Below are 25,231 nucleotides of genomic sequence, written 5' to 3' on the forward strand. Positions count from 1 at the left end.
TAGCCGCTATCTAACCCAGACCTGCTGTGGCGTGCTGACACTAATCCCGGGCCCGCTGGAGAGCCCTGTCTGTGTTACATTATCATGTCTAATCCCCGTAATCTCTCAGCCGCACCGCTAAACGCTATTCCACCTCGGCCTCTTACCTCATACCCCTCTAATAACATTAATGAAGGGCTGGGCCCCAATTACGGAGGCTGCCCTAGTGGTGGGCTGGGTGACGGCCGTAATCGGAGGCCCCCTGCTCAGCCACCCACTCAGCTTTCCAGGCAGCAGGAATTAATGCAATTCATAACCCGGGGCAAAAAGCAAACCAAACATATGTTCAACAAATCAGGGTTTGTGTATTTTCTTGTCACCGTTACTGTGCAGGTCTATTAGAGTCACTGATGAGATCCTTAGTGAAGGGCCCACCATGTGGGAGAATGAAAGCTTTGAAGTGCTCATGCCACTTTGAAAGCCCCCCCGCTTGCCATGAGACATTCACGATGAGCTGACCTGGGTGATTAAAATGCCGCAGAAATGATCACCGATAATGCCTCTCTCTCTTTTGCTGTCAACAAAGAAAGGCAGCAGAGGATTGGCTGGGATGAAAAGGTTGAAAGGGGTCCTGTATTAAAAACGGCACTTTATCCATTAAAGCAGGATTTCTCCTGTCTCTTTGTGTAATTACCTGCACCCGCCAGCTCTGTGCCTGGGCTTACCTTGTTTACACTGCATGTCTCGCAGTCGAGCTGTCTCTATGCAAGGCTTCGTTACACTGTCTTCTGCTCTGCCTTTGTCTCTCTTGATGTCTTTCACTTGTCTGTCTCGGCTGTCAGGGCCAACCTTGAAAGAGGAGGTGAAAACACAGCCGGCACAGCGATGTCAGTGTCAGTACCGGATGAATAGATACAAGTCAAAGCAAGCCTTGTAAAGTGTTTTTTTTTTTTTTTTTCAATTTAGCCGTGACGATGTTGCATTCATTTATTTACAATTTACAATTTGGCACTCATATAACTCAAACCCATTAATGTGCTTTGCAATGTTAATCAAATGCTAATGCAATTGCATATCCCCTTTTAGTGGCCCTTCCTCCGAGCAAACACTACCACACTGACTTAATTGTGAGGGTAAAAAAATAGCACATACAGAGTTCCTCTCACATTTAATTTTATCTTTGAATAAAAGAGCTATAGGAAAGTATTAATCTGCTTAACATTTCTAAGTACATCCTCCAAAGGATTTTGCTTTTTTAATCTTACATATGCTCAGCAGAGTTACTGGCAAAAACTGTACATTTTCCTCATTTCATCCTTTCAACATCAAATGGTGAGCAGCAAAAATTGGATCAGACTTCAAAGACTGTGATGTGCTCCAAGTCACGGAGTGGCTCTTCTATTTCACATATTGAATCCGAGCAGGATATCAAAGTGCTACCAAAGAACCTCAGGTCTTTACTAAAAAAGGGGTCTAACATCTGTAGAAAGAGGAGCGCAAAGACAAATCACCTCAGGGAAGAGCGAGCATTTATTCTCAGCCGTGAATTTCCAGCCTTTTGATTCTCTCGTTCCTGTACCACCCTGTCTTCTCCGCTGAGATGGAGGTTGGAGCAAGAGAAATCTTTTGTCTCAAGGACTCAAAAAATTCCCAAAGAATAATCTGGGCTAAAGCTTCTTTGTAGATGAGAAGCATTTTACATACAGAGCTAAAGTAAGGCATAAGGAAATGCTCATTGATATTCTGAGACTTACGTTTCCTTGCAGTGTATCATCTGTACGCGCCTCTTTGCTCTCCGGGCTGTACCTGTGGAAGTCAGAGGAATTTTTTGACTAAAACGAACATGATCACTATAAAACAACACATAACATATGTACTTCAGTTTCATGATTGTGCAATTTGCAGAGCACAAGATAATGATGTCCCTATGCATGATCGCTTGTGTTGCATTATTTAGAAAAACAAACACCAAGGAGAAAACATCTGCACACACAATGCTGCACGCCAGTTGCAGTCATGCTCAGAGCATAGAGAAATAAAAACTCATCCAGTTTGGAATTGGTGATGCAACTGGAGGCTCTGGTGTTTGGATGCAAACACGGAATTCACGCGTGGCAGAGAGGGGGGGTATCAAAAGGGAAAAGAACAGCATGTAGGTGAGAATATAGATCTTACAGGAGGAAAATGGGCCAGATCATGTCAAAATAAATATATATGGAGCGATTCCAACACTGATTAAACAGAATTGTTAAATGGAGGTTTGAAGTTTCTCTCACCAAGGAATACGATTGTAAACATGGAGAGGAAAATCCCCAATGAGGCTCGACTCAGTTTGAGTATACAACAAGCATAACATTTTCAGATGTGTAAATCTTGTATTTTGGAGCTGAAGTCAGGAGAGGAATGTTGACCAAAAAAATGAATTAATAAATAAAAAAAATAAATTTAAAAAAAAAAATCACCAAATATTTGAACGAGACGTTTTGCTCATGTGAATACGTTTCAGATGTTCACTGATGCACGTTGCAGCTCCACGCAGTCATTCCCATGCTTACTTTCTTTCCTTTTTTGAAAGCTACTGTAAAAAAATCTTTTCCTCCAAAATTTTTCAAGAAAACAGTTAGGGGATTTGTAATAAACTGATAAAACACAGAGCCTGAAGCCGCCATCGAAGCCTCATGTGCGGCTGTTCAGTCAGTGGCTGCTCTCCTGCCTAGCACATACTTTCTTAATGACTGGCCTGCCCATATGCTGAATAAACACAAAGTCTTCAGCTCGTACATCTGGAGACCAGTGCAGCGCCCAACCCCATTTGTGGTCAGACAAGTGTGCTATCTTGGTGGAAAGTTATTTATTACATTTATAAAACTGAGAGAGGCGGTGCAGAGGGAGGAGCTTTTTCCTCTGGGGTGAAATAACAGAACATTACGGGGTCAAAAGAGCCCAGCAAGAAGTGTTAAAGATGAACAACAGGTACACGGCGTGGGACTTTTTGCTTCTTAATATATTTTAAAAATGGTCTTCTCAGTCAATTTACGGGACTTTTGTCTGCCTAATAAAGAGAAAATAAAGAGAAAAGAAATTGCAAAAAGACTGCAAAGACAACAGACCCTGAGGGAGTAAGGGTACCAAAGCTCACCTCGTTTGCTCCTCCTTGGTGGTCTGTCCTCCAGCCTCAGGGTGACATCTGTGCCGTTGGGGTCCACGGTCCTGGCGCACCCGATGGCCCCTGTAAGCTGCACAGGATGTGAGTTGTCTCACATTTTCTCACATGGTCAGAAAACCATTTTCTACCACTGCCATTCCTCTAAACTACATTTCATGTTATCGATTGTAATTACAGGCAATTAACACAATTTAACAAAAGCACCAAGTGTTTCCGTGTTAAAATAATGTAATTGGTTGGGGGAAGTGAAATGAATTTAGCATGCATTAAAGGACTGCAGTGAAGCAGCGGTGGGATTATTGAGACATACTGGGCTCCAATGCCTGGTAAACACAGCCTGCTGAGTTACTCTGTCAACCCGCTTTGTGTTTTTCTGGTAAAATTATATGCGCAGGAAAAGAAAGCTCAAGTACATTGTTGAGCAATGGTTCTATTTTGCATGGTCTAATCTGATCGATGGTGAGCATGTCCCCCAGGCCCCGCTGAGATCTGAGAAGCCACCAGGCTCATGCATTTGAAAGGCATCTGTTTATTTTCAAAATGCAAATACAGCCCACCTCAAAGGCTATAAGCTGCAGAGAACACACAATGTGAATGTGCTGGAGTGCTCCGCCGGGGGGCTGAGGCCCCACTTATGTCAGGTTCAGGTTCTCCCCCCTTGAACCCCGGCGGCCACACACAAACGCGCTTCTCTAAAAAAGAAAGACGGCGGCGACAGAGAGGCTTTCCTCACACCAAAACCATGTTTACCCATTCTGCAGCTTTATTTACAAGGGTTTAATGGAGCACATTTACACAAGGTGTGCAGGCGACTGGGATGCTCCATGTGCCAGATGAGGGCAGCCCTTAAGAGAGCCAGGGGAAACAATGCCAAATCTCCTCCCCCAGCCCTCCTCTCTCCTGCCCCTTTTGGCACCATCTCTTGTCCTCCAGTGAGAGGCTCCAAGGATTGAGAAGTGGGGGGGGGGCTGGGAAGGTTAATGTGCCCACTTTGATCTTCGTCAAGGCACACTGAGTAAGAATTAATTTACATTTCAGATGAAAAGGTTGACAGTATAAAAAGGCATCTTGTTTCTGGTATGTGAGAGCTGTGTAATAGGCCAGGAATTTGAGAGAGGAAGTGGTGAGGAAACAGAAGGGATAAGCCCCTCTCTTGCCTTTACTGGGAAAGAGATGAAAGGGAAAAAGGATCTCAGTATGCACTGTTCTTCTGAAACATGGGGACCAAATGCTGCCCAAACTTTCAAAAGCTTTTCTGTATGCATTATTAATTAATTATTACTATTTCGTAGGCCACTCGTGGAGATCAAAAAAGAGTTTCACAAAGATGTAAGGTTTTCAGGCCTTTATCCTGAGTCCCTTTCAAACCACACACAAGAAAAAGAGGTGCTAATTTACACCGGACATGGGGCTACATGAGACTATCCAGATGTCTTCACTTGACTATACGATGAACTTTGAAGGAAAATACAAACATTTCCTTACCTGACTGTATGCGGATTGCGGCCTGTTCCCGCTCCTTTTTTATTTGCTTGAGATTCTGCCGTGCAATGTAGCCCCTCCAGGCTAGAAAGAGAGAAAGAAACACTGTTTGTGTGTGTGTGTGTGTGTGTGTGTGTGTAAGACATAGCTGGCCCACCTCTGTGAAACAAAATAGACTGCACAAATTACACAAGATCCCACTTCAAAACACTGCTAAACCAGGTGGCAGAGGGATGGATCCCTTTGAACTCTCTGAAGTCTTATTGTTTTCTATGAAGCATTGCTCTTAACCCTTATGGGTCAAGCTGTGGTTATCAAACTATCTCTTTTATGAAGACTCTCTCACACACACACACACACACAACAGTCTGCAGATTCACATCAAAACTGCAACTGTTTCATCATTGCACGATAAAAGACTACATCGGAACTCAATGCTAATTTGCGTATTTTTGACTTATATTTGAATAATTCCTGTTTAATGTTAATTAAAAGGGAAAAACTGTACCTGACTGAATGATGACGGCCCCGCAGTTTCGCTTCTCCTTCTCTTTACGGTAACGTCGGGCCCCCAGCCAGCCTTTGGTGTAAGCTTGCATCACCACCACCCGAGCGATCACCTCCCGCAGCAGCAGGTTCAGCTGCTCCACATGATAGTACTTCAGAAAAACCTGAAAGGACACCAAGCCATGGTTTTATGTCAATGCTAAACTCATGCACCTCATATTCATGTTCTGTTCTGCAAAAACAATCAGAAATGTTGTACAGTATTCAGCTGTTTTACAAACACAGTTTTCCCGCATCGTTTCCCCTTTTAGGAGTAAAAAAAAAATATATATATGTACACCCTACCTTTGTCTTCCCCAGCACCCAGTCCTTTAGTTTGGCTCGCTCCAGAATGGCGGCAGCATTTTCCCTGCTCGTCTCAGGCATCTCGTGAGCCCGAAATGCAAGGTAGTAATATCTGCGAGAGGACACAATTTATAATTTGATACAATAGTGTATACTTGAAAGCAAAGGACATTTAAAAAAAAAACAAACATGTGACTGAAACTGGAGCCTCAGCTTTGCTGATCGTGATAGCAGGTCGAATACTCTTCTCTAATCCAGTAACATATTTTGTGTAAATGCACTGAAAAACAGGACATTTTTAACATAACTGACTAATCCAAAAGTAATCCGAGAGAATTTCCTTTATTATGGTGGCCCTGTGGATTATGTACCTACTCGAAAACGTTTGGCCGGTCTTTCAGTAGTTCACCAAACTCAGTTCAAGAACACAGACTAGAGAAATCGACAGTGGAGTTTCACAGACTACTACTCGGAGTATCATCGGCAGTGTCACAGTTGAAAAATCAGCTGCTCAGAAAAACAAGTGTGACTGAGACATTAGTGCTCAACAGAGGCCCATTGTTGCGTCCCTCCTCAGTGAATCATCGGCTCTTATTTCAGTGGGCACAGATGATGCCCATCTGGCCTAGAGCTGAACATCAACTCCACTACTGTTTATCGCTCACATTGTCTGAATCCATCTACCGGGTCTCTTGTTATAGTTTACAAAATACCAGCACAGGACGGGGGGGCTCTAAGTGTTTGCTCAGGGACATCAAGGCTCCAGAAATACTGGTTCATCTCCCGTGTTCTGGCGTTGGCCAAAAAGAAGCACAACAACAAGAAGAAAAACTTCTTTGAACTCCCCTCTCTGCCTCAGTCTAAAGCCTTTCATACTAATTCCTGTTGATACCTGTTATTTCTTTGATGGTAAATACAAAGCACCGCAACATCAGACGAGCCTTTGATATGAAAGCACAAATTTAAATCAGTTTTCACTAAAGGTGCAGTTTAGCCATTCGGGTCCGTCTGTACGACTTCTGCCAGGCTCAGGTAGGATAAGGATTCAAAAGCAAGGTCAAAAATGAAGCAACACACTCTGCTGTTCACACAGTCACATGGCGTCATGCAGAGGCGCTGCACACATAAAAGGAAAATGGCTATGTAAGGTCATTTATAACACTCTAGTTATCGCACTAGAAGACTGGAAGCAAAAGTAGGGCAAGCAAGGAAACATCATGTGGTCAATTCAAAGTTTTAGTTCCCTAAAATTAAGGGCACAGTTTTAAAGCCTCCCTTAAGCAGTGAGACGAACCAGCCATCTCAAAGTTGTTTCCTACAGGCCAGAAGTCCAAGTTAATTAAATTCTACATCATCTTCAAGCCTCAACATTAGAGGTGGCTGGATATTTTTCAAAGGAACACTGATCAAACATGAAATTTTCTGACATTTTCTTAAAGACTCCTTTTGCCCCTTAAAATAACAGAGGATGTTTAGGTATGTACTTTCAGATTTGGTGTCTTACATAAAGTCCCTCCAATGATGAAGCTTGTATTAATTGTGTTCTAACGTAATACCAATGGGACAAGGAGACTGGATTTGAGCTTTTTCAGGTCACTGAGTGCAAGAACAAACTTTTTATGAATAGTAAAGGGAAACCTATTAAAATGCATCTCCCCTTATAATCACAGTTCCTCCCTGCTTGAATTTCATCCATATTTCTCAGACTAGAGTATCCACCCAGTTAAAGGAGCTGTAGGATTAAGTCTTGCTCTATCACTAATGACTGCCAATTAGTCAGCCTCTTGCTCGGCTCAACTTGAACTTCTATCTAATTAAAGAACCCGTGTTTCTGTGCAATGCGGCGCACGGCTCACTTGTTCTGTAAGCTCTCTGGGGTTAGATCAGCATGTTGCATGTGGGGTGTGTTGCACAGTGGAGGTGCACCACTACTACCTGTTGACAAACTCCTCAAACAGGATGCGGTGGGAGTAGCCTTGTCGGCGGATGTTCACCGTCTCCAGGATCCCCGTGTAGCGCAGCTGCACCATCACCCTCTCCTTGCAGAAGCGCAGTGCCTGCCTGTCATCGTTGGGCTTGATGCAGCGTACAAAGTGTGGCTGGCCCACCACCATCTTCGAAAGCAAGTCCATCAGGGAGTACTGCCAAAACACAACCAGGCAACAGTAAACAGTGGGAGGAGGTAGGGCAGAAACCTTTTTTTATATGTATTCATATTATTGGTGTAAGTAAAGGTATTGTAAATTGTGCTTTAAGAATCCACTTTTTGCCAGATTTTATGACAGCAAGCCCAACAACAACTGACAGCATTAATCATCCAAAAGTATGTGTTCATATAACAGATATAAATAATGGAATTATAACAGATTTTTTTTTTTCTGTTATTGCAACAGATCTGTAAACACAACATTGTGGTGACTTGCTAACAGTCACTTTTTAAAAATCACACAGGTACCGAGTAAATTGGCCAATATTCACCCAGTTTGTTTCGCTTCATTTTGCTCTACACCTGAGAAAAATACCTGGCTAGTTAGATGCTAAATGCTTCACAATAGTTTTCAAAAAGAGACATCTGAGACTTTCAGGAGAATGTGCAGACAGTTAGGTGCGGAAGTTTTCCGCAGTTGCTGTTCACACACATGCTTCACAGCGGGAGACTTTCTGCTAGAGTTGCGCTCTCATGGCTAGAAATGCGAGGGAGGTGGTGCAGTGGAACATCTGTCTAGAGTGCAAGGGAGGCAGAATGCGCGGCAGAAATTAGGTGGAAATTGCTAGGTTTTCTATACATGGTGAAAATAGCAGATGAGGCTCCTTGCTGTGTTGATATCGGTACTGAATGCGTCTCAACATTTCCACAATAGCGAGAAGCAAAAGGAAAGCAAGATACAGATCAGCAGAAAAGCAAGGAAGCAGCGACTTATAACTGTACGCACGTTTGCTCATTGCCAGTACAAATGATCTGGAAAATTTGCTGCTACTTTTGCACACTGTCACACCCACTGACCTTCCAGGGATATTCTGAGGGGCCAGGTAGTAAATCTGCAAGAAATCTGGAGTGAATGCAACAGACGTCTGAATTCCTCACATGCTGCCCCTCCAGAATATTTCAGGACTCCGGCGCATGAGTGAAAACAACCCAAGGTTACCAGCTAGTTGGGCCCTGTTTAAACCTGGCCTTAACATGCATCTTGGGTGATTCAGTGATAAGCAGACAGTTCTAATATTTGGTAGTCCAAACTAAAAATAACAATATTTATAAGTACTAGGCTACTTTTCTACGTACAACAAACACTGTCAACAGTCATGTGGTCCAGAACACCTTAAACAGTATAAAAGATACAATGTAATGCTTTACAAGATCAAAGACAACTAACTTGCATTTTATGGTTTTGACATCAAACTTGATGGTCAAGGTTGAGAAATCAAGTTACTGAGATGATAATCTGATTTCAGGTGGAAATTCAGAGTTCCAAGTTGGCAAAAAATGCAATATTAGAACAGGATATATTGAGAATATATTGATTATACTATATATAGATATTGGTATTGCCCTCCCCCCAACAATGAACAAATACAAGTGAAAAAAACAGCTTTGTCCTGCTTGGACTCAGGTACTGGTGGCTGTTCAAGGCTGCTGGCTTAGCACAAAAAAGATAAAAATAGACAAAACACTTTAAGCCTGCTGAGTTTACGGGTTGAAGCAGGTCCAGAATTATAAAACTGTGCACCAAACAAGGAGCATAATTCAGTGGCCATAAGAAAAGAGAGAAATTAATGCAAACTACTACATTTTAGGACTGTGAACTTGGTGAACGATGAATATGAACTTGTTCAGTCTTAACCAGTGTGAACAGAACTTTGACCTACTTCTTGAGAAGCGTAACCTTGAACAACAGTGTCAGACATTTTTTCAGCTTTTTCTTTCATAGCTCTTATTAAACAGCTGCTATTCCTTTTTTTTTTTGCATTTTTCTTGTTTGTTTCTTGTGAAACATCATAAGTTTCATGATTGTTGAATGAATGCAGAAAAACAAGCGAACCAGACTTCATCACAGTAACAAAGTTGTGGAGAGTGGCATTTACTGCTATAAAGGAATTTATGATATGATGATACAAACTCAATAAAACAATTTATTGAATTTCTAGAAGGGTTTTTTTTTTCATGATAAATATAAATGCTCATGTTTTTTAAGTGGTTAAGAGCCACTGTGGATATCAGATGCTCTCAAACTGCCTCTGGTCCTGCTTTGATCACGTTATCAGGGACTGTAATATAGATAAGGTTGATTGAATGCGTATGAAATAAATAAGAAAGATTGCAGATTGCAGAAATCTTTTAACAAGATAGTTGTTGTGGCAAATCTAAAAAGAAGCTGCCAAAAGTCACAACCTGCCACTTCTGTGACTTGGCGTTAAGCAATATAGACTGAACAATTCATTCATATCCGAAGAGTTTAAAAACTTGAAATCCGGCCGGAGGTTACTTTTACTACAAAGTGGGATGCTTGAGTTCATACTCAAAACAGTTTTTAGTCGCAATGAAATGAAAACACCTACACGGAAATAGGAGGCCACAGTCTGTCTCCTCATGCTGGTGGTTTCTCCCGGGTGACGCATCATCTCCATCGTGTCCACCTGAACACAAACGTTCACAGTAAGCACACTGGATGGATAAAACAGGCCAGACTCGGTCCAGGAGATTGAAATGAGATGCTGTTTATATGCAACATGGTGTCCTCAGTAGGCTCTGCAGAGATAAAGGTATTATTACAGCAGGTGTCATTCCTCTTAATGGGCCAGTTGGGAATACACAGCTGTACTAACGGTGCTGTCGACACAACATAGCCTCATAAACACTTAAAGCTAACAATCTAGACAATAATTCGGCACTGCTGCAGGGCAGGGGAAATTTGCAGAGCACTCTTGAGCGATGAGACTAGCCGTCACCAAGCAGACAGTCGTCTTGATGATGACGGATTAACGAAGACACAATATAAGCTTTCTAATGGCCTTTGCAGTTCGTGGCTTCATCAAAATTAATGATGCAATAGATATTTTATGGTAAGTCGATGCAGCAAAGTGCATATCTTAAGACTTTATTTGATCCTTGCACAGAGGAAGAAAGGTGCACGCACAGAGAAATGAGATCTTCTGACACTTTGCTATTCTGATAGGAGATCATACACGAGTACAAACTGTTATCTGGGACCCACTTTTGCTATTCTAACAAGCATCTCACTACTTTAATCCGGCAACTTTTTTTTATAAGTGTTAGTTTCAGTCAACTTTACTCCAACTCGGATTGAGAACATCACAGCATACATATTACATCAGTCACACTGAATTGTTATGAAGAAGCCTTTTCTTACTCAAGAATCACTGAGCAAACAAGGGTCTTAGTGGAAGTTCATCCACTAAATGGTTCTGCCTAAAATGCTGGTCTGTGTTTGTGTTTCTTATTTAGTATTCCCATAATCTGTTTCTATTTGCTTACACTGATAATGCAGAACAGTTCAAAAGAGATGATTTACATTTTCCACAGGCAGACTGTGATTGATGTTCGGAGAGAGAAGTTGCACATGATTCAGTTAGTGAAATGAGTTTTGGACGACAATCAGCTGATTTCTGTGACTCATAATTGCTCAAAAACTGTAATGTGTCTTTTTAGGGGGGGGGTTACTACTCTTAACAGAGGTCTTACCTTCAACAGGTATTTGGGAGACTTTGAGTACAGCACATGTCGGCCAATAACATGGAAATAAAAGGAAGAGAAGTGGACAGACAAGAGGTAAAGAAGCAGAATTTCACCTTCAAGGGGGTTTCCACTAAAAATCATGATTCAATTTTATACTTCCTACACGCACACACACACACACACACACACACACACACACACGCGCATATTCACATATACACACAAACTCTAGGCAACAGTGGAGGAGTTTTTGCAGTTCCAAAAGAAGTTAGATATTAGACATCATTATTTCACCACAAGAAGTCACTTAAACAAAGTGTATTAGAAATTACAGTGTTGAAATGTCCATAGGGAAGAAACTTGAGAGCAACTGCCTCAAAGGAGGATTTTTGGCAAGTGGTGCTGTAGTTGTGTATGGCACAAAAAAGCACTCAAGCAAGTTGCAAGAACTTGTAATTAGAGAAATTAATGAAGAATTATCCTGGAATATTAACTGATAAAACAATCATGGCCTCTCCCGGAAGCATTTTGACACACTGCAAAAATAAATCTCTTAACTTAAAGAATACTTCATAGCCTGCTAATAACAAAAATTCAGTAAATCTGAGAAACTACTTGCAGCCGTAGACACCAAATACCAGATGGCGGAGCTGCTTCATTACAAGCAAGACAGCAAACATAACAGGGCAGTCAATTAATATGGCTATGCTTCAGAGCGCAGGTTTTTACTGGGTCTCTTATGGTGCGATGCCTGTGAGCAACAAATAAAACAGCGTTATGGTCTCACATGTGATGATTTGTGCTACAGGAGCCTAACCTTGGAGCGTCCTGAGCCGAGCTGCGGTGGCAGAGATCTGGAGGCAGCAGTGACCCGAGCCCTGGACGTCGCCAGATTTCCTGTTGAACATGAAACCGTTATGTTCGTAAAATATCAAAACTCATTCAAAGCTTTGATAAAGTTCGAGCCTCTGTACAAGTGATCAAGAAAGAAAAATAAATTTAGTTGTAGTAAACACTCTGGGCACAGTGTTCTTTTTCAACATGGAACAACTGTGCTACTGCTTCATGTTCATACAGCAGCAACAGCATAAAAGACAGTTAGGAAGGATCCTAAATCTGAGCTGAATCCCTTCGACTCAGGAGTGCAGCTGCATGCACTGCAGTTCAACAGCCCCACACACAGCGGAAAGGATATGAGCATAGCATATGCAAGACAGTCTGAGCATTTCAAAGTTTCTGCACAAGATGTCCAAATGTTTTCTCTGGCTATATCTTCAGAGGCTAAACTGTGATTAATAGCAGTGAAAGAAGCCTTTGAAGCAGGATTGGTGACATCAAAGTCCTAATCCATGGGTGGCAGGATTTTTATAATGAGTGGGAAGTATCTTAAAACATTTCAAAGGGTTTACTCCATGAATAAACAATAGCTGCACAGATGTGCCACACACACCTTTAGAAAAAATACGTCTGCAGACACAGGAGGCAGCATTACCCAGGCAGCCGTGTATGGCAAGGAGGAAAACCTTTGTAAGTTTTTTTAAGATAAAGCTGAAGTGACAGGCCAACAATTGTTCTAGATTCTCTACCACACACAGACCAACTTCTAAAATGCAAATGCGCAGCCAGCTTCTGCACGATGATTTCAAGTCTCACGTCAGTCGTTGAGGATGTCGTTTAACAGCCAGCCAAAAAACGAAAGACTGGATCAGTGCCTGCCTTTCCTCAGAGGCCTCTGCTCTACTAAATGTGTATTAGAAGTTTCACACACCAAAAGACGTCAAAATCAATCTATGATGGATTAATTAAAAGCCGGACCACGTCTAACTGTAGACAATGGACGCCCTATTGGTGCTAAAGGTTTCTCAGAGAGCCTAAGCAAGGTATGTCTCGTGGGATAAAACTGCACACACACACACACACTCTGCTCTAGTCAAAACAACCCAAAACATATGATGTGAGAGCACTTCAAAAGAGTCTTTTAAGCTCAAGAGTGATGCTGCTTTAAGGGTTTGACAGATAATTTCTATTTATTTATCTACTCAGTTATTCAGCTACTAATTCTTTTTTTCTCTACATTTGGCAACTTTCTGTTATGTTAGAGTATGCCCTTTTATATCAGCTGAAAATGTGTTTTGAAAAGTAACTGCAGGTTTGGAATGAGGACCTAAAAATAGAAGAAAGGAAAGTGTGAAATATGATAAGATGGAAATATAAACATTTAATTGCTCATTATGAACACACGTTTTGTGAGAGGGCCTTGTGTTTAAGGATACCGAGAGCAAAATTTTACAACCTCAAATGGCCCTTTGGCACAATCTACACGCACGCACCCAAAAAAACACGATTTTTGAGAACAGGGGCTGTTAAACTGTGTCGGGTATATTACAGACACACAGGCAGGGAGGGCCCTGCTCCAATTAGCCCAGAGTAAAGCTGGATGGATTAATTGGAGTGGGTCTTGTGCAAATGAAGTGCGCTCTCTCCTCTCCCCATTAGCGCTGCTGGGCCAGATCATCTGAGCACATTTGTCATGATGAATTAGCGGCTGAGAGTGGAACGGGCTCGTGGAGTGTCACTGTGCTTTCACGCCTCTCACTTCCATGACACCATCAAGAGGAGATGAAGGGGCTGCGCCACGATGAGAGAAACTATGACAGTTGTACCTAAGCCTTGCAAATGGACACTCGCTGCTTTCTTCATATATTCCTTGGCGGGTTGAGTTAATTCATTCTTCCGGCGGGTTTCATTTCCCCGTTTGACTACATGATTAGAGCATGGGTTAATAGTCAGTATCCTCAAAGATTTCTGCCTCCCGAGACATGAAACCAAGGAAAACACCTGTGATGTCCGGCCTGAAAGAAGACCTTCTAATTTAGATACAGTGCAGGACTTGACTAATGATGTGCAGCGTAATTATTCAAACGCAGACATGGACCAGAAAAAAAAGGAAGAAGTTCTGTCAAAAAAGAAATGCAGAATATGTTTTTATTATAGCTGGAGACGGTTTCAAAGCTGTCAAATGATTAAAGAAAAAAAGAAAAGAAGTTTTAATAATAGAGGCTGATAACTAAATGTAAAGAGAGGGTGAGGGGAATGTTTCTCATCAGGTCATTCAATCTTGGAAAAACAGGTGGACGAGTGTCCCACTGTTCGTTTCTGCTTCATGCATGTTGCTCTTGGCATGGACTTCCAGGACAAACACACAGAGTGGCAGAGCAGTGTGTGGGGAGGGGGGGTAGAAGAAGGAGGAAAAAAAAAAAAAGAAAAACCTTCCCTGGCATCTGTGCGTTCACTTTGAAAATTAAGCCCAGCAAGAATCCTGTAGGAAAAAAAAAAGCTCAAGCTGGCAGTTGTATTGGGGCTCTATTGACAAGAATAGTCAATGTGCCTAGGATTAAAAAGCAATCCCGCGTTCAATATGACACCTCCCTACATGCTTTTATGAGTGTCAGTGTGCGCCTTGTACTTCAGAAGCTGTGGATCGAGCTGTCGACACGGGGGACAATCAAAGTTGTAAGAGAGAGCAGCCTTCCCGAGCTGAGTGAGCTTGATATCTCTGCCGCTCTCCCGCTCTCTTTTTGAAAACATGTGATCTAGAAACTCAAGTCAGCAACCAAGCAAATTAGATTAAAGCACCCATAACCCTCTGCAACCCTCCCCACCCTCTATAACCACCACCGTTTATGCCTGGAGATGGCTCCGGGGGCTGTTGATTTAAATGCCAGCCACTACTGTCAAAGCAGATCAATCACAAAAAGCATGGTGTAATTGGCTTTTAGTGACACAACACAGTGTTGCATTTATCAAAAGATGTACCATGTGACTTCTGCGAGCTGGGTTCTTGCTACAGATGCATTGGGCCGTCACAAATCCCCCTGCTGACTCAAAGAATTCTCAAATATCATGATTTGGAGAGAAACTGGACAAAAGTATTACTTGGTGAGTGTCTTTCTTGGGAGAGAGATTGTGTGAAAGTCTTGTGGAAGATCTGCCCACTGGGATGAAAAAGCCTTGTGCTGGGGGAGAACAAAGAGCCAAACGTGTCACATAGCTGGGAGAAGCCTGTCAGGAGGATCTCCTTACATGAAGGGAGACAGAGGGAGATGCAGAGGATGGCTTGGTGTTAAGATGTGAAAAAAAAAAAAAAAAAAAAAAAAAAACCCTGTATGAATTGTGTAAATTGTAAATTAACACAGATGATGGCCTTGAACTTACAACCTTAAAAATGTTGAATGAGCATATTGTGGAGTGAGCTTGTTTTTAGTTAACAGACATATGGCAGTTGTAAAATATTAACAAAGCCCTGAATGTGCTTTGCTGACAGAGAACAAGGACATAGTGAAATGGGCACGTCGTACCTGAAAAGCTCCACTTATAATATGGTTTAAAATCTTCACCTGCAAAGTGACACATGTGAGAGTTGAGTAAAAGATACGGTGTTCACCTGTTAAATGGGAATATTCAAGTGAAGCACGAACAACTCACATTTCCGTTGAAGTGCATATGCCTGGTTATTTCTGTGCTGACAAACTGACATTAAAACCACGGTCGGCTGCTTTTAAGGCTTCAAGAAGATTTTTTTTAAAAACACTGACAGTCACAAGAGTAAAATATTCATAAATACATACAACTTCAGGGAGGACAGTTGAGCCTGATATTTTCCCCCAGATGTAGTGGAAAAACGTAAGAAATATTCTCTCCATAGACAAACACATTTCGTAAATTTGACTTTAAAAACACAAATTTTGCCACTGCTTAGGTTTAATCACAGGATTTTTTTTATGATGGCTTTCTTACAAATAATTCAAAATGGCATCAATCATACCAGTTATCTTTAAGCAAACCGTGACACATCATATATAGCGTTTAAACTTTAAAAGATAGATTTTTTTTATATATATATATATATATATATATATATATATATATATATATATATGTGAATGAAAGGTCTATGTATGCATTTGTAGTCCACATCACTTTATTTTTAATGTTCTGACATAGAGCTGGCACCGTAGAGGTGCAGTGTGTGTGTGCAGATGGGCTATACAACAATCAGTAAGGCCAGGCCGTCCTGAGGCTACACACACACATGCTCACAAACACACACACACAAACAGAGCCATATTGTGACCGCAGGCTGCCCAGGCCATGGTAGGCCCTACTGAGTCCAGCCAATTCAAACACTGTGATCCCCTGATCTGGGGAAGGCCCTGGCTCTGAGGAATTTGTCCATGCAAATACAACCCATTTCCTCTGACAAAACACCACCACATGTCCAAGCCTCAAGGACTCACATTCTGTAGGGCTCAAGTGGCCTCGCTATGCACCGTCTCGGAGCTTTTTAATTTTCAGGGCCTTCCTACTTCCCTGCTGCTCTCTAAACATAAGCTGCATCAATACTCAGACCATCACAGTCTCAGAATGGGGCCGTGACAGAAAAAACTGAATATCACATAAATTTAAGCTGCTACTCTTTAAACAAAATACACGGTCAAGGAATATTAGTTAACTTAGAGGAAACTAATTCTGTGTCACTGCAGTTTGATACATGGACCAAAAACATTCAACTCAAATGTATGTGTGTGCAGTTTGACATCCCATATTCATGACTTCACCTCCAGGACATTCTCAGGTTGCAAATCTACAAGAGTGTCCCCTAGTGGTGATGCTGTGAGGAGGCCCAGCGTGTGGAACCACCCTGGTGTATAAGATTTCCATCAGATCCCTCCAGATAATGGTAATTTCACAGATAACAGTGAATGCATAATGTGAAGGAAAATGCAAATTAAATCCCCACGAAAATTTTACCCTGAAGAATAGATTTCTAATTTTCTTATGCTATACTGTATCTCACTTTAAACAGTGCTCCATCTTTTCCAGAGTGATAAGCCACGGCAGTGTTTCATAGCTTTTATCTAAAGTGAAGATCTGCAGTTTCATAAACTGTAATAAGGAAAGTGGACCTACATCTCGAATGAAACAACTTGAATGTGCTCATGTTGCAGCACCCAGCCACTAAATCAACATGCTAAAGAATCTATACATTCACCCCGAGCTTTGTGAAACCCTTTTAGGAGTAAAAAGGTTCAAAATGCCAAGAAACAGTTTATTTCTCTGATAAATCATCCCATTAACTTAAATCCCCAGCCTGAAAGGTGGCACACACAAAAGAACGGCGAACAAAATGGAAATAAAGAAGCTTTTAGACCTAACTGACACTATGTCAGCAACAGTAAACATTACAGCTCATCTTAGCGTCTACTCAGTGCTTTTGTGCACTAAAAAGAAGTGTTCAATGAATTTTGTTTTTATAGAGTGGGCTTCTCTGAAGCCGTTAATTGCAGGAGGAAGCGACTGAAGGCTCTCCCTTGTGCACAACCTGCAATTGAAGTTTACAGACACATCACAGATTTCCACAGGACTCTCAGCTTTCTGTCTTTTGTGAATCAAAGCTCCTTTTAATGCCACTGGGAGTGAAAGCAAGCATTTACAGGCCCCTAAAAAGGAAGTGAATCACATAAAGTGGCTTAGCTGAAATAAAGTAGGAAGTGGGAATCTAATAATTTAAGACATCTATTAGCATTTCAGCTAAGTCAAGTGACCAGGAGGCCTCAGCCACAGCTAATGACAAGCACATTAGTCTGCCTTCATTTAGCCAACAGAAAAGAGGTGGGACGACTTGCTTTTGTGTTCTCTAAATACAGTTTTTTCATCCCCCGGGTATTTAGAAACCTTATCATAAAAGTATCCCACTGCACCCACAATCTGTAGATAGCATTCAGCAATGGGAAACCAAGAGGGACAGCTTAGTGAAAATAAAAACAGAGCGCCGTGCAGAGAGCTGAGCCTCTCAAGAGATAATGGAGACCGCAGATTTATACGAGCACGGCACACGGAGGCTTGAAATGAAGGGGGGGACAAGTAGATGCCTGCGAGTCGCGTCTTTAAGAAACCCACTTACCTGAACGTTTCTGGAAGCAGGAGACAGCAGCACAATTCACTGGCTAATACACTCCCACAATCGCAGCTAACAATAGTTTGTCTCAAAGGAAAGTTTATATTCTCACTGTGGTGAGCAGCAGAATATTTTTCCTGTTAGTGGCTGAGATTTTCCCCCTTTTTTAAAATCCTATTTCATTTAAATTGAGGCCTGTGTTACAGCATACCTGTTTTAGTTAGAGGGCTGGAAAACAGCTGCTGCAGAAGTTTGTTCTCTGACGTTCTCAGCACTACAACGATGTCTGCAGGAAGAGTGTCCCTGTTCTTCTCCAGAAATCCATTCACATTGTACATTACCTGTTGAGAAGGACGCAGGAAGTATGCATGAACAGTCCAATCGTGGAATATTTTAGGGTGCAAATCTGACTTATCAATACTAGTCTAGTCTACATCCTGTTGATATGGCAGAAACTACATACAAGAAAGATATACTATAGACATACTATACAATACAAGAAAAGATATCTCGTGTTTGTTCCACGTGGCCTTTTCATTCAAGGCATTTTAACACGTCCAAACGGGAAAAGCATCAGTAAAGATAAAGACTTAGTGATGGCTGAAATAGTTTATTTGCTTCAGTTTCAGGTCCTGTGGTGTGCATAATGCCACAGTGTCTAAACCTACTGGGACACAGAACAAGGACGTTGTTATTACAGAGTTATTAGAAACATCGGGGATGCACGATATTGGACCAACTGACAAATTATGTTAAATGATCATCCAGACATTACGTAAAATGATATTGACTATAACTGTGAAGGCCCAAAGTCATTGGTGAGAAAATAAAGAAAAAATGTACTTTAATTTACGTATATATGTGTAAAATCAAACTGTAGCTTTATCCGACTTTAACAAGTGTGGATGATCATCGTCCAGCAACAATACTGAAATTGGCCTGAAACAGCCCAAATCTGACCTTTGTCGGCCCATACCAATGACATGCCGCTATCGTCGTGCATCCCAAAGTGACATTGTTTCTATTTCATATTTTTCGGGGTGATATTCTGTTAACTAAGCTCTGGAAAAACCAGCAAATCAGACATCAGGTTATTTGATGCAAAGATCCTAAGAGTTATCTGATACCTTTCCGGCGTAATGCTGAATTCCAAAACAAAGCTCCACACGTTTAGGTGTCCAAAAATATTTGCAGCGCAGATTGTCTTCAAATTTATCTGTGGACAAGATGTGAAAAGAGAAAAAAAAAAACAGGACTGAAAAAATATGCTTTTTGAACTGCATAAGATACAGCCACTACCACTGACCTCTGGTCTCGTCTATAAATCAGTCCTCATGATCTATACATGTTGTTGGATCACCTTGTAGGTGTATTTGCATCTTACCTACAAGAGTTTGGTCAGTGGCCTGAGGGAAGCGGCTCTCTTCATCCAGCAGGGACAGCAGGCCCATGGGCTTCTGCAGGAACATGTCCAGGATGGGCCTGTTGTCCTCGTACTCCACCAGGCTGGCATCCACTCCCTCGCTCTGGTACTCCATCTAATTAGGACCAGAGATTTCAGAATAAACCAGTTAATGTTTCTCTAAATGACCCAATTAAACAATCTGGGCTGAATAAGATCTGTGTGGGGGGAAAAAGAGCTCCTAATCAACAAAAACCAAACAGCTGCAGCTGGCTGCGTGTGTGTCTATGGCTGAAGTTTACAGCATAATAGAATGTCTGAAGAAAAACAGAACAGCTCCAAACTAACAAATAGAGCCACTTACTTATTCATAATTTATTTGAATGTGCAAACAACCCGTAGTCATATCATATTATTGCATCTATTAAATTTCAGATCAAAAAGTTGTTTTAAATATATATTTTACTAATAAAGTTGAACCAATGGATCTAAACCATCCTCATGTTTAAGTCATCAACTCGGAATAATCAGTGTCTGTGTACAGCAACAAGGAAGACATCCACACCAAATAAAAAGCTTCTCCGTTGAGCATCAGCCTACATCGGGGGAGAAACTTTTCCACAAGCTTGAGGCCAAATTTTCAATAATCACTGCTGCAATTACAGCGAAAAGGGTAAATGTAGCTTCTGATAACAGTTCTGGCTCTTCAGTGCTTAACATGTAAATGGAAGTGGAAATAACTGAGCAGAGGATATCAATAGTACTTAGGATAGGAATCTAGCCAAAATAAATTATAAAGTTTGTTGGGTTTTTCTTTCAGCATGGGTATGTCATGAGAAATCCAATTTACAGTAAAAACTGAGGTTACTTGCAATTGAATGTGCTGTATAAATAAAATGGGTAAACTTTTACTTGCAATTCCTCCGAACAAAGGACTGTTAGTGCAAACTTAAAAGCATTATTAACAAATGGTTCTTGATTAATTCCTTTCCACCAAGCAAAATAAAGACTTAAAAAAAAAGGTCTGGATAAAAAGCTTAATTAAATCAATTAAGAGTGTAAATTTGGTGGTGCACAACAGTACAGGCAATTCTTCACTCATCACAGACAAGTGAGCATTTCTGTCCTGATGGACCAGGAAAAACACAAATGTCTTTTAAATTATTTCCATTACAGGGTTTTTTTTTTTGGAGGGGGGGGGGGGGTGAAAAACTCACCTGTTCGAGGGCAAAAATGTGCTGGTTGAAGTAAAACTGGATCTGCTCATTTGCAATGTTGATGCACAATTGTTCAAATGAGTTCTTCTTGAAGTTTTCAAATCCAAAGATGTCCAGGATTCCCACATTCATGCAGCTCTCTGCGGCACTTCAAAGCAGAAAAGGGGGACAAACAAACTCATTCTTCTATGCAGTGGAGCTAGCAAATTCCCCAGCAGCGATATCAATTGATAAAACTTTAATGATAATGCAAGTTCAACCCAAATACAAATTCTGATCTGGAAGGCCTAGTCTCATGAGAAATCATAAACGTCGGCTTTAAAAAAGTTAGGGCCTCGTAAATGGTTTTTATTTCAGTCTCTATTGATTTGACCTCAAGATATTTTCAAGATCTGCATAAACAATACACACCAGAGTATGAAGACTTCACATCCTGAATTCTGTATTCTGTGCTTGGAGCTACTGTCACGATCAGTCATCACCTACTGAATGTAGAGGTCACCTTAAGCCTGTGCTACCCGGTTATTAATGGCAATAAAGAATCAGTGCAGATGACTGGAATTCAGACAGAAACTCTGGCTTCTATTCATTTCTGCAAGACAACTCTTTGACAGTCAACGCTCATATTTATGAAGGAATTCTTTTGGATCAATGAAAAGCCTCTTTGCAGTCTCTCTGAAGTCTTTTTAATCATCTGAACATTATTTTCTCTGCACGCAACTCTGTATCAAAAATTTATTAAAACTTATTTTTCTCTGCTCTCCTTTTGCGTGCCCATTGATATTCTCCTCTGCATGTTTGCATCTACCTCCACAGAGGTCATCTGAGCTTTGAGCGTCCAAGAAAATTAAGGAAGAAACATTGGACATCCCCACGAATGACCATCACCGGCACGCTCTCACCAGATGTTCATGTCAGGCTGCAGCAGCGAGTTGATGCGGTTGACTATCCAGCTGAAGAGGCGCCCATACAAGGCCTTGGACATGGCATCACGGACATCAACAGCTTTGTCCACAGTATTGGTGCGAATGATGGTCTCGCCTCTCGTGACAACACACTGAGAAGTCAGGGCCTCCTGGAGCTCCTCTGGGCCGATGCTGAGGAGAGACGCGGCTGAAATAAAAGCAGGGAGAAACAATCAATAAAAATGAGCCCCGACATTTATTCTCTGATGATATCTTTGCTTCTGTACAAGTTTATGGCACATAATAATGTCACCTGCAGAACACATACCAAATACACTCTTTTGTCAGAACAGTTTGTAAATGTCACCATAACATGAAAAGAAAACACACCTGCGAGCATGCTTTTCTGTTGATTAACAGGCTATAACTGTGTCCCTGAGAAGCAGAATTTAAGGTTTGACGGAACACAACTCATTTTCTTTTAAAGAAAACACAGAAAGGAAGCAAAAAAAACAAAAAAAACACACACACACAAACAAAACCAAGCACAACATTAAAAACACATTTAATACTACGCCGTCAGACAACACACTAAAGCTACTTCATCTCACCGTCCTCTAAGGCCTCTGAGTTAGGCACTTCACTTTTATCGGTCTGATGTTGGGTTGTGATGGCGGTGAATTCAATATTGCCCGTGTTCAATATGGCCGAGAGAATTCTGTGAACAGAGTTGACCTCCTAAAATAGCAATGCAAAACAAAATGAATTCTACGATCTAGGGATCTGAATATTTAATCAGATTAATATTTTAATCTGCCTCTACCTCTTCTGTAAAGCCAATATTTCGGAAGCACTCTTGAATTGCGTCAAACTGCTCCTTGTAGAGCTTCCGTGACACAATGTCTTGCATCACTTTGCATTGTTGACTGTCAATGTACCTGCAGTTGCACATTACGAGTGTTAAGTAACATAGCCGAGGTACACAAGAAGCATCACAGAGAGAGGCAAAATGATTGTCGCACATTCGAAGACGCATATATACGGATGTGTTAACCACACTAAAGTTCATTCCAACCATAAGCAGTGACTCAAAATGCATATTTAATGACTGTTTGGAGCTGATGCTCATTTGTGATCAGATCTTCCAAGACACAAGTCAGTGACAGGTACAGAATCAAAGAGCAAGTTAGAGTCAAACTGCAGGACCAACCTGGGAGGCGTCCGGTCTGGCAGCCTGTAAGTCTTCAGCTTGTCTTGGTGGTAAAGCCCGGCGTACATGTAATAAAATATGTGGAAATTTTTCTCCCCCCTGATGGAAAACAAACAATCATCAGAAAAATGATACAAAATGCAACCGAGGAAACCAAAGTGTCACTCACGTGGCCTGTTTGATGACCCTCGATTTCTCCAGCAGGTACTCTGATATCTTGGCTCCAATGACCACCCCAGTCGGAGTGAACTTCATCTCCAGATATTTGCCGAAGCGGCTGGAGTTGTCATTAATAGCTGTGCAGGCGTTTCCGAAGGCTTCAACAAGAGGGTTGACCTGCAAGATCTTCTCCCGGAGAGTCCGATTGTTTGCCTGAGAGCGACGACATGTCTCTTTGGTAAACTCTTGCAGTGTTTGAGATTTTAGGAGCTGAATGTTGGATCTAGTTTTTGTCAGATTTAGTGTCAGTAATTTCAGCAATGAGAAGAGGACGATAACACAAGTATACCTTTCCTAAGAAGGTAAGGTGTTGAACAATCAAATGAGCACTCTCCGTTTTTCCGGCTCCGCTCTCCCCACTTATGATGATACACTGAAATAAAAGGGAAACAAAGTGTGAAGAAAGAAATACAGACGTAATACACATTTTTTCATTATTTCCCGGGGCGAACCTAGATCTCTTTTTCCAGAGTCCTGCTAATTCGGTTTTGTTCACCTACAAAGTTCATCCCAAACAATTCAAGTAATTTGCTCCACTATAATCCATCATTTTTCTGTAGAATACCTGGTCTTTGCAGAACGTCACCATTCCTTGGTAGGCCGCATCTGCAGTAGCAAAGATGTGCGGAGGGTTGTCGGCTCTCTTTACGCCGTGATACAGCTTCGAGAACTACAAGAGAGGACAAAAGCACGCATTTGACACCGTTGACAATGACAGCTGATGGACTGATGCGCACTCATTCATAATTTCCACAGGGCTTGGGAGAGCTTTAGCAACATTTGCGTGACTGGTTTGTTACAAACCCGAGGAGAGTAGATGCTGAGATTCTGGAAAGGATTGAGGGCGATGAGGATGTCACCGACATAAGTGTACACCTGTAGCTCATCGTACCTCTTGTGGAGATGGCTGATAATGGTCTCCTGTACAAAAGAAGAAAAAAAAAAACAGACCGGAAAAACACGCAAACAGAATCAAGCACATTGCACCGTGAGTTGATCAGTGGATGGCTGCATAAACACATAAAATCTTACCTCATCTAGAAACTCCAGGTTTACCATATCATCATCAGGACAGCTCTGTATTATGAGGGTTTTACGAGTATTGATCCTCTCATGCCTGTATAAAGTCAAGAACATGACAGTGCCTCTGAAAGCTGTAACACGACACCAAATCAAACAGTAGTTTGAAGGCTGAATGCTCGACCCAGCCCCTTTCCAGCTTTGAGTGGAGGCCTTTAAAGCTCTCCCAGGGGACACATCTCCCATTATCACTGGCTGTGATTGCACTTCATCTGTGTTTTGACCTATTACTCTTCAACGAGTCCCATGTGGGAAGAGGTCAACGCACAGCCAGCTGGCTGTATCAAAACCTCAGGGGAACGCCACGGAGTGTGAGAAAGACTAAAATGGGGCTGTGTTCTCTGTGTGCCTACTTCTTTGTGCGCATAAACGTGGAGACACTGCAGTCTACAATGAGAAGTCAGCGTTTCATATCTAAATTAAATGATACCTTTCTCTCATTTTTTAAAATCGGCACCCAGGAAAAAAAACTGAAACCAACAATGAATTCATCACATTAACGAGTCTGTCTAGCTACAGCTTCTCATAATCTATTCTCCTCTCTGATGTTTTCAGTATAACAAACAAACCAATGAGCTCCATCGCTGCGCTGACAGCAGGCCTGACGAACATCTGAACCATTCCCAAACAATGTCCTGCTGCCACAAAATGCTCAATGAGTTTTCTAATGTACAAGTTTGTGTATAAGTTAGCCACTATAAACTATCTAAACTGTCTCATTATGAAAAATGTAACCTTTATTTAAAAGGAAAAGTCTTGCTGTGATTAAAAGTCTATGCTTTTTGGCCAAGACGACAGCAGGCATTATCAGTGTGAGCGATCATGTAGAAACAACGGAAATTAATTAAAGCATGTAGATGTGTCTTTCTCCAAAATGTTTTATTCATTTATTGAGATCAGGTTTTGCAAAAGATTCAGAACATCAGTCCAGGATCCCAGATCTCTGTGAGTTGGTGATAGAGAAAACAATCTTTTGGCTTTGATATTGTGTTTCATTTGCATTTTTCATCGTCTCTCATTTGAAAGTTTCATTTTGTCATCATTCAGCCGAAGGCTTTTTTTTTTT

At 41.5% G+C, this 25,231-nt stretch overlaps 1 protein-coding gene across 1 annotated transcript in view; it reads right to left on the reverse strand.

Moving 5' to 3' along the window:
- myo3b (myosin IIIB) overlaps positions 1-25,231 on the reverse strand; it is a 63,668-nt gene that overhangs the window by 15,968 nt on the left and 22,469 nt on the right. The window contains exons 10-34 of the mRNA XM_075478519.1: positions 24,118-24,202; positions 23,890-24,006; positions 23,651-23,755; positions 23,375-23,458; positions 23,036-23,238; positions 22,867-22,965; positions 22,480-22,594; positions 22,268-22,394; positions 21,654-21,864; positions 20,752-20,899; positions 19,517-19,670; positions 19,260-19,348; positions 18,344-18,473; positions 11,992-12,071; positions 11,181-11,201; positions 10,037-10,114; positions 7,415-7,620; positions 5,480-5,591; positions 5,136-5,298; positions 4,631-4,711; positions 3,119-3,215; positions 2,969-2,977; positions 1,734-1,779; positions 1,491-1,574; positions 705-828 (exon numbers count right to left, since the gene is read on the reverse strand). Of these exons, the coding sequence (XP_075334634.1) occupies positions 705-828; positions 1,491-1,574; positions 1,734-1,779; positions 2,969-2,977; positions 3,119-3,215; positions 4,631-4,711; positions 5,136-5,298; positions 5,480-5,591; positions 7,415-7,620; positions 10,037-10,114; positions 11,181-11,201; positions 11,992-12,071; positions 18,344-18,473; positions 19,260-19,348; positions 19,517-19,670; positions 20,752-20,899; positions 21,654-21,864; positions 22,268-22,394; positions 22,480-22,594; positions 22,867-22,965; positions 23,036-23,238; positions 23,375-23,458; positions 23,651-23,755; positions 23,890-24,006; positions 24,118-24,202 (2,768 nt within the window). The remainder of the gene's footprint in view (positions 1-704; positions 829-1,490; positions 1,575-1,733; positions 1,780-2,968; positions 2,978-3,118; positions 3,216-4,630; positions 4,712-5,135; positions 5,299-5,479; positions 5,592-7,414; positions 7,621-10,036; positions 10,115-11,180; positions 11,202-11,991; positions 12,072-18,343; positions 18,474-19,259; positions 19,349-19,516; positions 19,671-20,751; positions 20,900-21,653; positions 21,865-22,267; positions 22,395-22,479; positions 22,595-22,866; positions 22,966-23,035; positions 23,239-23,374; positions 23,459-23,650; positions 23,756-23,889; positions 24,007-24,117; positions 24,203-25,231) is intronic.

Source organism: Odontesthes bonariensis, chromosome 12 (genome assembly GCF_027942865.1).
Source record: "Odontesthes bonariensis isolate fOdoBon6 chromosome 12, fOdoBon6.hap1, whole genome shotgun sequence".
In the NCBI taxonomy this organism is placed as follows: Eukaryota; Metazoa; Chordata; class Actinopteri; order Atheriniformes; family Atherinopsidae; genus Odontesthes; species Odontesthes bonariensis.